A 14,523-nucleotide genomic window follows, 5' to 3' on the forward strand; every position below is an offset into this window, starting at 1 on the left:
AAAAAATTTGATAATGATTTTTAAAGTAAAGTAGTGATTTTGTTCAGTTGAAAAAGGTTAAAAATTAGCACTTCGGAAGTTGTCAAAAGATTTCAAGACCCCCTTAACATAAAACTGTCCATATTTTAAGTAAGAGCTGATGAAATGTTCTGTAATTTTGATATAATGTGTCCCAAAAGTAGTACAATACACTGTAAAATCTTTATCGAGAAAGCGCAGGTGGGATTTTTTAAATTTGTATTTATTTTCTAAAAGAAATGCACTACGAAATAATTTTAGGTCTCGGACCAGCAAATGATACCCATATATATAACGCACAGTTACTATGTATATTAACACTCATGTGTTAATAAACATAACGTGGACAATGCATGCGATTTGATTGAACAAAGATTTTTGAAATATAAAGTTAATTCTTGGTATCACACAATTCAGTGCTTATATTTAGCATGCAAACTATAAGTCACTTTTAATATTGGACTGAGGAAATTTGTACATTTCATTTCAATTTAAACGCCGAAGCAAAACGTTCAGGACTTGTTGATTGATGTCCTTGTCAATTGTAAGTTAATTCTTATTCATATATTTTTAGTTTGCTGTTCGTTGTGATCCGATGTTCCGTGTTGAAGTCCGTACATTGACCTATACAATGCTATAACGGTTTTCCTTTATAAATGGTTATGTGGATGGAGAGTTGTCTCGTTGGCACTCATTCCACATCTTTCTATTTCTACTTAACATAAGAATTCAATCGAGAAAATGAACGACTAATTTAAAACACAACGCTAATGTGGCAATCATGAACAAAGACAACTACTGAACTACATGCACGTCACTTGAGACAGGCACATAAAGCATGTAGTGGGGTTATTCATGATTGAAAGCGCCAAAACCATAATCTTTGAGAGTGGTGTAATATAACAACATAAGAACAAACTTTAAGAATCCGTTCAATTCATCAGAATTATAGACACAAACAATCTTTAAGTACAGATTTTGGAATACGTCATTTAGTACGCGCTTGTTAAATAACTACACATGTGTAGGTCTGTGAACCACATTTGTGGATCTTTGACATAGTTAAAAACCTGATCTTCATATCAATTTTTACTAAAAATTTGCCTGTGACGTGACTTTTGTGTCGTTGATCAAGCCATGTGAAAGACAGTTCGTGTTTTTATTGTGCTGTTTTCGTGTGCTGACCTATAGTGTTTTAAGTGTTTGTGTTCGGTTTTATATGATCAGCATGTCATAATGTGATATTGTTTATTTGTGTATGTTTCTCTCCTGAAAGTGCTTGCATTTATTTTTACTGTATTCCTATTATATAATGCTGTCATTTGAGTGTTATATGGTTCGCTTCTGTGTGTTTCAATGTCGTTTGTTTTTCGTTCACTTAAGTGTTTCTATTGTTTCGTTGTTTTCCTGATGTTGATGTTGATGTGTTTCCCTCAGTTTTAGTTTTTAACCCGGATTTGTTTTCTCTCAATTAATTTATGACTTTCAAACAGCGGTTTTCTACTGTTATTTAACTGATTGTATAATATATTAGTTTTAAGGATGTTCGCTACTCTGTTAAAAAATAACAAGCTTTTTAAAAGACTGTTATGAATTGATAGTATATAAATAAAGAAACTAAAAAAGTAGAAAAAATGGAGGGTTCGTGTGGTCGTTTTCGAGATATAAGCCATTAAAAATTTGGCGGGAAATAATTATGTCTAGATTTTTCATACATTTAACATTGGCACCTCATTTGTTTCGAAAAACTATGAAACAACATGAAGATTTTTATAAACTTTTGAAATATTGCTTTTTAAACTTTATGTAATAAAATTATGAAAAGAAAAGAAGGGCTTAGTTGACAAAATATTTTAATGACAATACATGGATAAAACCAGAGGATTCTGAAAAATCTGGTAAAAAATAAAAAAAATAGAGGAGCAAACATCCTTAACACAACGTTTGAAGGCGTACGAACCTGTCACGTGCAGAACCCGAAATCATCATCTCAATGATGAAAGGATAGTGATACAGAGGAACTATTAATTATTTAAGAACCCTAAATTTGTTCATAAAGATTTGAAAAATCAAAAGCTTTATAATATGGTGTATACAAGTTTTGTTACTTTTCAAACTTAAACATATCATTTTAAATCATATACTTCTCGAAATACTTTACTAAGATAACATATTACTTTTGCAATGTTTAAAGTTGTCAGTTATTTTAAAATTGAAGAAGACGATATTGTCAAACATTAGTCACTATGAAATCTCACCTTAAAATAACCTTTTGATATGCTAATACTTTTGGGGTCTGATATTCAAACAGGAGAGGTATCGACACAGTGCTGTTAAAACGATCAAGATTCCATAACCTTGGACGGTGATGTAACATTATATGTAAGAACAAACTGTCTCTTATTTCTAAAAAAAACCTCATTCACTTCAAGAATGAATCAGAAAAATCATATCACCTTACATACATGATTAAACGTAACAATATCAACATACTCTCTATTACTGAAAACTAGTTCAAGACAAATCACCAATAATTAATAAGCTAACTTGTTATGTTAACTTACATTAAAAATAACTTGCCATGAGAATGAAGACATCAGATTACCTTCGATTCTTTTCTAGTTGAATCATATCACTGCCCACACATAAGTAATTATCAGGATTTCGATTTCTTAAACTCATAGTTTTCTTATTTAATGGTACCATATAATTAGTGTTAAAAAAGACGAATACAAATACGAATGAAAATATCTCTTCATAAAAATGGTGCATCATGTTTTGGCCAGCAAAAGGTCAGATACAATCTTTTCAAATGTATGGATGTATAAAAACAAGAGGCCTATGTCAATAAAAGACTGTAAAAGAAAAGTCAAGATTGTCTACGGTTAGCGTTGTCCGAAGAAGTTTGGAACTGTTTTAATAATATCTAATTTTGATTGTAATCTTTACAAATCGATATTATAACTCAATTGAGAGTCTATGCATTGACTACGTGATTTATGATACTATGGAAAACTAACCTACTATTTTCTGTAAGTATAATAGGTGACAAAAAATTGTTATAAAAATCTACAAAATCCATTCTGATTATTCCTAGCCGTTCTTATGTTAAACAGTTGAGCTAATCTTGAGATTGAATTAGTTTTTGATAGCATTTAATAGATTTTTTCTTAAAACATTTAATCTCAATTTGTGGTCAATACAAGGAGATTCATAGAGAAAGCATTACACAAAAGTCAAACGACACGAATAAACATTAACCGATGCACAAAATATGGTTGATAATAAGCAAAAAAAATACCGTATCATGATAAAATCATGACATTTTTGGCTATGCAAGACAAAATGTGAACAATTGTGCAACATGTCAAGCCTATGTTGCTAGGGTCTTTGTGTTAATGTCGTTCAAATTACAATACATGTCTAAATTAATGTAACGGGAGAACTTAAGGTTATTTAAACACAACACTACTATTCAAAATCATAAACATGAAACCATACTTCAAGTACGCTATTGTTTCACTTTTTGAATTTATTTTTGTTTTAATTGTAAACGGTTGGAAAGAAACTTTTAATATTTCTTTTTCTGTAAGCGTTATAACAAAAGGTAAAATTACAAAAATACTGAACTCCGACGCATATTGCAAAAATGAAAGACAAGAACACAAAATTTATTCTTTACATTTATGCATATGGTTTATTCTCAGATAATAAACATTTATGACCGAGTGATATAAGTAGGTTTATAAGTTTCTCGTCTTTTTAAATATATTTTAATTAATTGTGATCGCGATGTTCCTGCCGCGAGTCGGGGTTCCTTCTTGGTAATCACGGTTTCTAGGCTAACAAAACACATAGCCGACATGATTTATCAAGTAGCGTTAAAAAGGGCGTTAAAAACTAACAATGAGTCAATTAAAAACTATGAATAATGAGTATAATCTAATCGGTGTATATATTATAAAATGTTTTCCATGTTTTACGGTGTACATATTTGCCTGGCAGAGTTGATCGGTAAACTTATCGATCTTTTAAATACGCGTATTCTAAAAGGTTGTCAATTCACCTCTGTAATTATATCATGGAACATTGTTTTTATTGGTATAAATATTGATTCTTTCATCAGTAAATAAAAGCAAACTAAATATTATTGTTATATACATATTCACCTTTTTATGGATCTACATTCTGTCGATACTTGTATCCTGACATAACAAAATGTAATGCTTTTCTCTAACTGTTTATGAAGTTTTTACACTTAATCTATTGGATGTGGAATATTAAATGATTGATAATTTTGTCTTAGATACATTATTTTTTAAATTAGTTGCTAGTGGCTTTGAGCTAGCAGTCAGTAACTTCGAATACTCTCAGATCAGTACTTAGTGCGTGTTTGTTGTTTGGAAATACAAATACTAAGTCACATAACCTCCGTGTGTTTGTTACATGGATTCCTAATTGTATCCGTCTGATGGGTTAGGCCTTTCTCAATTTATTGTCAGTACCAAATCACCGACTACTGAGGTGATATTACCCTAAGGGACTGATAATCCACCAGCAGAGGTATTGACTCTCAACGTTTTAACAGCTCATCTCTACCAAAACGAGAAGATTATCTGTTTTTGTTTAATAAGATATCGTGATTAACCGTGATTTGTAAAGTAGTATAGCGCATTTACTGAATAGCTCGGAATACACATGGCACCAACTTGGTAGAAGAAAACAGTTTAACACAAAAAAAAATCAACACCTCCGAGCTTCTATGTTCTTTGCAAATCTTTGATGCCCTCGGAAAAAAAAATCCACCATCAAATAAATTTCTCCTAAGAGATACTTTACACAATACAATCTTGATTGTAGCTAAAATGCGTAACTTGATATGTATATATAAATAAATTATGCAAAACAACTCCATGACTATTTTCATTTCAGATTGTAATCTAAATTAAAATGGGAAACAATAACGAAAAGGTAAGGTAAAATTCATGTTACAAATTGTAAGTAAGGCTATTGAATTGAAAAGGTACACTCAAGCTAATACGAAATACCTTATTCATCCAAAATAAATTAAAGATAAATAACCTTTGTAGATTCCTTAAATTATATATGGACATTCCATTTTCTACAAGTCAGAATTATGTTATTTGTTCTTTTTTGTTGTCTGTCAACGGTGGCAGAGTTTGGTTTTGTCAGTTTGTACGGACCCAACCGAAGATAACAACCGACGCCCACCAATGGGTCTACAACGCATCGAGAAAAACCCTCACTGGGAAGTGGGTCCCAGTTGGTTTGTTATAGATATAAAACAACCATTTCAATTGAACAGCTCTAAAGACAATGGATGAAATACACATCTTATATTTTCTGGCTTATGAAGCGCTCCTATTTACAGCAAAGTGAAATGGAGAATGGACATGGAGAAAGTTTAAAATTGACAACAACTCAAAGCCACCAAATGGGTCTTCATCACAGAAACTTATGGCAGGCTACAGCTGACCCCTTAACAAAAAACTTTCCCCAGTCAAGGAGTCCTACATTAGGTATAATGTTTTATGGTTTGGGATCAAGAATAAACTAATAAGAATAGTTGAAATCTAACAGAATGTATACTATATGCATACGCTTAAATGTATACGGTATTGTTGTGCATTGTTTTTCTAAATTGGCTAGAGGAATAGGGGGACGGTTGAGATATCAAAAAACATGTTTAACACCGCCGCATTTTTGCGCCTGTCCAATGTTTTTTTTTTGTAAGTCAGGAGCCTCTGGCCTTTGTTAGTTTTGTATGATTTTTAATTTTAGTTTCTAGTTTTTAATTTTGAGTTTAGTATGACGTCCATTATAACTGAACTATAATGATTTACTTTTATAAATTGTTATTTGGATGAAGAGATGTCTCATTGTCACTCACACCACATCTTCCTATATCTATCTAGTAACATATTTGTTTAGGGGCCAGCTGAATGATCACTCCGTGTGCGGGAGTTTCCCGTCGCATTGAAGACCCATTGGTGGCCTTCTGCTCTTGCCTGCTCTATGGTTAGCTGGATGAAAAGACATCAGAACAGCAGTTGTCTTTTCGGGACATTTATATTTTCATAATTGGTGTCAACATAAAAAAAAGAGTAACAATATTTATATAGATTTTCGTCTGACATAATAAAAAGCTACACATTTAAGTGTTTTGAGAATATATTTAAAATGTTAATCCGCTTATAGACCTTAAAATTTTTTTGTTTATATCGATAGACATTGTAGATCAATCAAGGCTGACTAGGATAAGTCTATTGAAACTATATGTATAAGACAAAAGAACTTTATCACGAAAACCTCTGCTATCCATACGTCTGGAATAATAATTCACACACAAACATGGTATCGGAACAATTAAACGACAAGAGCCCAAACAAGATATCGCGGTTGAACATTTATGTTTTGTTAGAGTAACACAATGTTCAATCTCAACTGATTTTGCTAAATGTGAAAGGTCAAATAAAAAAATAAGAAAAATAAACCCAGTATACGAAACAAATTTTCCGACTTATGGACATGGTGAACAAGCTGACTATTTAAAGTCTGCTATTAATACAATTTTCACATTGCTTATATTTCACTTTTATACCTATTTCTTCGCTTCGTGTAGCCGGAAATTGTTGACCATGAAAAACCTTATGATTGTGAACAGCTGAAAAAATGTTTCAAAAAGGCGATGGATGAGAAAAAGATGGTTATACTAGCATTAGGCGACAGAGACAAAGATTGGATAAAAGATGCGAGGTGTAATGAAAAAATAGTTATGGTTGACTGCAAATCCTTGTATGATGAACAGGTAACCATTTGTAACCATCTTATAAGGATACTGTGTTAATATAACACACGGACATAAAAGTCGTAAATATCACTTTTCTGTTACAAAATATGACGAACAACTGTACAATTGACCATTTAAAGCACTATTTGGTTTGCAATAAGTTACATGTATTATTGTCGACTTTCTTTAAAGTAGAATACACTACAATACATATGTAATGGACGTGTCAATAAGCTGAACCTTTTACTTGACCAAACAGGCAGAAATAATTTAACATTTTATCTTGTAAGACAATTTTTGTTGAAAGGGTCAACGTTTTCGACTCTTCTAATCTTGTTGTCTATGAAAACAGATAAACATACTTTTCTTATTGCTTGATTTGACAGGTATTATTTCTCAGAGTTGAGTTATTACTAATATCAGGAACTTTAAATTTAAATACTGTCTATGTTTCAGATGAAGCGTTCAACGTCACAACCTGTTTGTCCCGATTTGTCGGAACAGGTAAGCATCTAAAAACATAGATGGCAAAAAATGGATAGATGAGTTCATTGTTAATACATGCTTTTTCTTGTCATTACGTTAATGTTTTTCTTGTCACAAATCGTATAATTTGGTTTATGTGGCAATAAAAAGTTTGATGTGATATGATTTGTTAATACGAACTTCTGTTAGGAATTTTGTATGTCAATGCTCTTCAACTTCGTACTTTATTTGGCTTTTTTTAAAACTTTTTGGATTCGAGCGTCACTGATGAGTCTTTTGTAGACGAAACGCGAGGCTGGCGTATATATAAAATTTAGTCCTGGTATCTATGATGAGTTTATTTATAGGCCAAATTTATCTAAAAACAAAGTATTTCTTAAACTCATTTAAAACAAAACACCATGGTATAACAAAGTATATTTAACCTATTCTGGAAATGTTCAAATTTAAAGCACAAGGATCATTTATGAGTTCACGTTCTACTATATAAACGTCAAATGTAATGAACAAGAAAGAAATGTTCAACGCAGCAGCAATATTCTGTTAAATTAAATATGATAATTGGGCAAACTAAATCTAGAATTTAAAACTGAACAGTTGAAGACTTGCTGAAAGAAAAAAAATCATTGCAGCTTTATAAATGATACAAAAGAATTGAACAATTTGAGATTGTAATTGAATTTTTCATAAAAAATGTCAAGTCATACACATATCATAAAAAACATACGGGAAAAGCTTATATTGAATAGAAATATCACAAAATACATTAAATGAACAGTATGGTAATGATTAAATATTCGTTCGAATGGAAAAAGTTTGGCTTCAAGAAAAGAAGGATTAGCTGATAAATTGAGGTAACAGAAAATTGCCTATGTTCAGAAATAAAAATAAAAGTTTTCACACTTATAAAGTAGTCAAAAATTGCCTCTAAACTTAAGAAATAATAGACATATTCATATATTTGTATTTACGATACATGAACATGAACATGAACATGTTATAGACACAATGTGCTGAAGATGAAATTGACAAAACGTTAGCTAGTTTAAAAACACGGATTGGAGATACACCAACTGTTCAGAAGGAAAGGTTTGTGAATTGGGGTAAGATTCTATGGAGGTTATTTCGTCTTCCCCTACAACAAAAGAAGAACTTCAAAAGTTGGTGTTAGCAGCATCTGAAGAAGGTCTGAGTGTAAGATGTGCTGGAAGAGGTCACAGCTGGGCTCCATTATTCTCGGACAGTAATCAACTACTTATTCATGTAGAAGATATGAAAAGCGATTACAAGGATGGGTCTAGAATTAGAATATCTGATGTAAGCGTTATTACACAAGTATATAAAAAAAATGTATGCTTTGAAAACGTTAATTAGACATACAAAATCGAAATGATTCTGAGGACAATAATCGGTCCATCACATTAGGGTCCATTCAATATATCAAAAGAAATTTAGTATATTGTGGATTATATAAAAAAGACAACAAAGAGAAGATAACACCTACATGGATCGGATGTGTTGTGATAAATAACATCATCAACGATACACGGCTATATAATTTGGACGTTAGTTGCGAGTATTGTCTAACCAAGGTTGATAGTGATTCTCGATTCATAAATTTTTAACAGTCAAATCAAGTACAATTACTATTTTATAAATCAAGTATGAATAAATGAATCTATAACAACACCTATTAAAAGCCTGTCACGATTTCTTGATTTCCGAAGAAAAACAGACCTCATTATATACATAACCAGACTTAATATTTTTTTTGAAAATGATCATGGCATGTTCGTTTATACTCTTGTTATAAAATGAAAAATAATATTATATTAACGGCATTTCAGCGTGAAAAAGGAGAAGTGGACATTATGACCGGAGCTACGACTGGAGAATTTAAAAAGTTCCAACTAAAACACAAAGTGAATATACCTGGTAATGTTGTTTTAGATTGTGTTCATATGGTCAGTGTTGTAGCAACAGGTTGTCATGTAAGTTTTCTTTTAAATCAATGTGTTGAATATAAAAGCATTCCAATATTAACTTCTTATAGAAATATGTTCCATGTATTGCTAAGGTTATATTTAGGTACTGGGGGGGGGGGGGGGGGTGACATGACCAATTATTCGGCCCCAGAAGGAAATTAATATAAAAAACAAACTTTATTATTATACATTACATATATTTCAAACAATTCTATCACGTGACATGGAATAATTCAGTTAATTTTCATTCAATTGCAAGGAAGGACGAATAACCCTAAAAAAATTCCACCAGCGGTGAATGACCCTATTAATCACCGGCGAATAACCTTTTTAGTTAGCTGATTTGTGGCCGTTTTTGGCACAACTTTTTTGAAATTTTGGTCCTCGATGCTGTTCAACTTTGTACTTGTTTTGGCTTTCAAACTTTTGTATCTGGGCCTCACTAGTAAGTCTTGTGAGGAGAAAACGCACTTCTGGCGTATTAAATTTTAAACCTGGTGCCTTTTGTTAGCTATTATTTATTTGTTTCTTTGTCAATTGTGTTCTCCTATTTATTTGTATTGTAGTTCTGTAATGTTGTGTTGTCATTTTAATGCTATATTTAACATGGCAATAAAAGAGGGCGGTTTTGCATGCCAAAAAACCAGGTTCAACCCAACATTTTGTTCTTTAAAAAATTTCCTGTACCAAGTCAGTAATATGTAATAGTTCGTTTCTGTGTGTGAAATTATCTTAGAGTTCGGGGTTTTTGTTCTACGTTTAGACATATACTGTATAAATATATAGTTCGTATGAAATTTAGTTAAACAGTGTCAGATCTGCAAATCTGCTAGTCCTAATTTTTTTCCTTCCCTAAGCGGGTTTCAAATTCCTGCTTCTTTGAAATTTTTAGGCTGCATTTGAGATGAAGTAAACACAAATTATGGTTTAAGCCCTGCATTACCACAGGTAATGACATGTACATTTATGCCATACAGTTTTTTAATTTATAGATGGTTATACGTATAACAGTTGTTTAATTTACAGATGGTTATATGTATAACATGTAATATTTTGTTCATATAGGGTGTTGGAAAGGATGTACAGACACCAGGTGATGATTTAGTGAGAATGCGCGTAATCGGAAGCGATGGTAAACTGCGAACCTATACATCAGACGACAAAGAGATGTTGAAAGCGATAAGTTCAAACCTTGGATGTTTTAGAGTTATATTCGACATGACAATAAAAGTCGTCCCTGAAGTTATCGTAAAAGTAGAAAATCGGTACGAGCCACTAGAAGAGTTTTTCTACACACCTGATAGTTTACAAAACCTATTTGAGGAAAACTGGTCAATTCAGATTCTTTGGTTTCCTTACAACTCACTCAGCGTTTTGGATTACGATCCAAAAGATGATGAATTATGGATCCGTGTAATTAACAAAAAACCGAAGGACACAAAGAAAGTAAAGACAGCAACCCAAACTTACTACGACTGGAAAGAAATGAAAGATTATTTGACAGCAGAAGGATTGTCGATCGTGTCATCAGAAGTAGTTGGAAATCCTTCTTTGACTCCATGGTTTGCGTGGGCAGCCTTTTTAAGTTTGAAGCATATCGTATTTCCCAAAGGTCCACTGTATCAGGAACTTCCTCACGCTGTTCATTTTAGGTAAGACTGTTTCATATTTATGATTAAACCCCTAGATATGGATATGTTATAGCACTAAAATAGGCTACTAATATCAAACGAGGCACAGGCTAGGGAAGGATATCAACATAACAATATTTGGCACAAGTAATCCTATAAATGCGTTTTCCTTGAAAATCTAATTGTATTATAATGTATATATATATATTTGTTTGGTTTAAGCTGATTGAGTATATAAAAAAGAAGATTTGGTATGATTGCCAATGAGACAACTGTCCACAAGAGACCAAAATGACACAGACATTAACAACTATAGGAGTGTTTGGTAATATTTCATGACAATAACAAATATGAAGTAATTTGAATATTTTTAAAACATTTCTTGAATATACATATTATAACATTTTTGTGTTTCTATATTTATTCTTCCCATCAATGTTAGTTCATTCATTAACCATCTACGTATTTGTTTTTTATGGCAACAATGTCGGACGCATGCAGGGTATTTGAATACACAACCACCTGTTTGATTTAATAGAATGCATCTTTGCTTTATAACATGTAGTACATATTTGTAAGTTTAACTAATGAGAAGGTTCGTTTCAAGGTAAAATGTATTTCGCTATGATATTCCAGTAAAAAATACTTTTAAATAGGTAACTCATTAATTATTTGATACCTTAAAATTACTTTTACAGACAGTTTACTGATAAGACCCCTGTGAATTGCATGGAGTTTGCTTTCGATTTCAATCCTCAACGATTGCAGAAAATTATTCAAATCGTGGTGGAAAAAGTAGATCATCACGAAGAAAAAGATGAGTATCCATTGAACCTTGTTATGGAAATGCGCCTGATGGGTTACAGGTAAATATAAACAAAGAAATAGCGAACAAGTATTTATATAAACACGTTTTCAGTATTTTGACAACAGAACACCAATCCAAAATTATTCGAATATGTACTATGAAATTATAACCTTACTATCTTAACACATACAGGAACATCATTGAGGCAAAATAGGCAACTGTCCACCTCTTCTTTTTTATATGTGATGTTGTACTGTGTTTTTTCAAATGTGTCTTATAATTATAAAAACCTAATTTAATTACAGTGACTCATTTCTTAGTCCTGCTATAATCGGAAATCCAGCATATGGTGGATCTGGTTGCACTTTTACTATAGAAATTTTAAGTATTGTTGACACCAAAGGATGGGAAAAGTTTGCCACAGACGTGGGAAAAGAGTGGTTGGCTTTAGATGGTGTTCCACATTTAGCAAAGCAGTGGGACTTTCTTCCTGGTATTGAAGATCATATCTACAAGGTAATAAATAAAGAGAGCTTTGTGTTTGTAAAAGTGAAATTGAAACTTGAATTAAAGACCAGAAATGTTATCTGGTCAGCAACACTAGTAACACAATCAGTTCGCAAGCAGCTTTATAAAGTAAACAATTATATTACTGAATTATTCAGACAAAACTTGTTTCAATTCATTGACACTTAAAATGAATGTTTATTCAGCATTCGGACATTTAATTTAGAAAACCAAAAGCACCATTTTTTTCGCACTGATTATCAGTGGATCAACACAGCAGTTTATCGTATGTTCTACCCCAATTGACAGACTGGATTATTTGTCTCGTTTTAATTGTTTCACATTAAGTATTTATCATTTCGAGGCCTTTTACAACTGCCTTTGTGGTATGGGCGTTGCTCATTTTTGAAGGCCATACGGTGACCTGTTAATTTCTGTGTCATTTTGGTTCCTTTGTGGGAGGTTTATAGTTGGTAATTAAACCACGTCTTCTTTTTTAATATATTGGTCATAGAATTGCATTGCAATTCAAGCACTGTAGCCACGATTTCTCAGTAGCTTGAAATTACATCCCGCGAAGAGATAAAACATTACCAATGCCCATTAAGCAGTTTTGTTGTAGTATAAGTATATAAACAGAACAAGATATGGTAAAATTTAAAAAAGTAACAACTCTGTACAAGACTTCATGTAATCAGCTATACGTCACAGTATAATGATAGATGAAGAACGTCGGTCCTATAACGTTTAACGCTAAAAGGCCATTACTCTATTACGAGCATTCAGTGGCCTTTAATAGCTAACTATGCGATATAGGCTTTGTTCATTGTTGAAGGCCATTCGGTGTCCTATATTTTTGTGATTTTACTTTTTTCATAATCTTGCAGCATATGGGACAACATATCGACGCATTCAAGGAGCAGCTGCAAAAGTCTGGCGCTGACCCAAATGGAATGTTTCTCAATAAAAGCATCCGAAAACTATTACGACTATAACATTACTGACCGGAACTTGACGAAAGTGTGTGTTGAAGTTATTTGCCAAATTCTAGAAACTGAGCCTTTTTTTGGTGTTATGACAAAACTTAATTGAACATGTTGAAAGTATTTGCATTTTGAAATGTACCATGCAAAGATATGATTACACACTTTAACGTACCTGTATTTATTAAACATACTTCTGCTTGAATACTTTAATCTAGTGTTTTTTTTTTATTGCTTTATACCCTTATTGCCTTTCGTTTAATATTTTAATATACATTATTTTTTTGGTTGTCATTAGCATAGCTTTAATTTTTGTCATCGTCATACTTTTTATACCTTATTGTTGTTGGGTTGCTGGCTTTTGAATGCACTTCTGTATTGTTACGCAGTTGTTTTTTTTTTTGTCTTTTAGTGGTGTAAAGAATTATGTTGATACATATAAGAGGTAACCGGTGAGATCCCGAACCGACGAATAATGACGAACGAACGTATTGGGAGCAGTGATTTTGATATTGCCTGGGTAAAGCTCATTAAAATCGAATAATCGACTAAAATACCCCTTGACACCTCAAAAAGTTTCCTTTATTAGAAAACAATGATAATAGTTATCAAAAGTACCAGGATTATAAGATACGAGCTTTCAAGTATAAGGATGGATATATAAGACTATGTATTTTTAACTTATATATCGGGCTGTCTATGTACTGATTAAAACGAAAAAGTACGTATAAATGTATACATGTGGTGATCACCTTGTACACTTTTAATAGTCACGAGGAATGATAGCATGATTAAATCATGGTTTCATATTTAACATTATTTTTTTTGTGATAATTATCCAAGATAAGATTTTGTTCTTCCTTACCTGGCCAGATTAATTGTTTTCTCAAAATTCAGAATCAAAATATAGTATTTTCGAAAGAAACATGCCCCGCCCCCTTTTCATGTTAAATGGTCGGTCCGAATATTTTTTTTTTATTTGTTGCAAATTTCTTGCAAGGGACTGTATGGGACTGTCCCTTACAAGGAATCTGCAACAAATAATAAAAAAAATCATTTGACTCCCCCCTCTTTTTTCCCCGTTTTTTTCCTATATTTTATTGTATATCGCCGTTATAGCGGGTATCGATCATCCATCTTTGAGGAGAGTATAAGGAGGCAACCATTTGATTCTGAGGGGGCCGACCTGGCAGATTTGTTCAACCATATTTTTCCTTTTAGAAAATAATTTCAACTGCTACACGCAAGATTATGTATTACACATGTACCATTTAACTATATAATAGAATTTGGA

At 32.1% G+C, this 14,523-nt stretch overlaps 1 protein-coding gene across 5 annotated transcripts; it reads left to right on the forward strand.

Annotated features, from left to right (window-relative positions):
* Nucleotides 1–408: 408 nt before the first annotated feature.
* Nucleotides 409–13,436, forward strand: LOC143058614 (uncharacterized). Of its 5 annotated transcripts, none has more exons than XM_076232088.1 (9): nt 409–562; nt 4,951–4,989; nt 6,662–6,847; nt 7,286–7,333; nt 9,163–9,306; nt 10,366–10,952; nt 11,630–11,797; nt 12,045–12,255; nt 13,134–13,436. In XM_076232088.1, exons 2-9 carry the CDS (start codon nt 4,969–4,971, stop codon nt 13,239–13,241), a joined length of 1,473 nt encoding a protein of 490 aa, XP_076088203.1. In that variant the 5' UTR covers nt 409–562; nt 4,951–4,968; the 3' UTR covers nt 13,242–13,436. The 5 variants fall into 5 exon arrangements, with proteins under 5 accessions (XP_076088203.1, XP_076088206.1, XP_076088204.1 ...); XM_076232091.1 differs by having other exon boundaries at nt 9,163–9,237; XM_076232089.1 differs by lacking the exon at nt 4,951–4,989.
* The last annotated feature ends 1,087 nt before the right edge of the window (nt 13,437–14,523 follow it).

This window comes from Mytilus galloprovincialis, chromosome 14 (genome assembly GCF_965363235.1).
Source record: "Mytilus galloprovincialis chromosome 14, xbMytGall1.hap1.1, whole genome shotgun sequence".
Classification (NCBI taxonomy): Eukaryota; Metazoa; Mollusca; class Bivalvia; order Mytilida; family Mytilidae; genus Mytilus; species Mytilus galloprovincialis.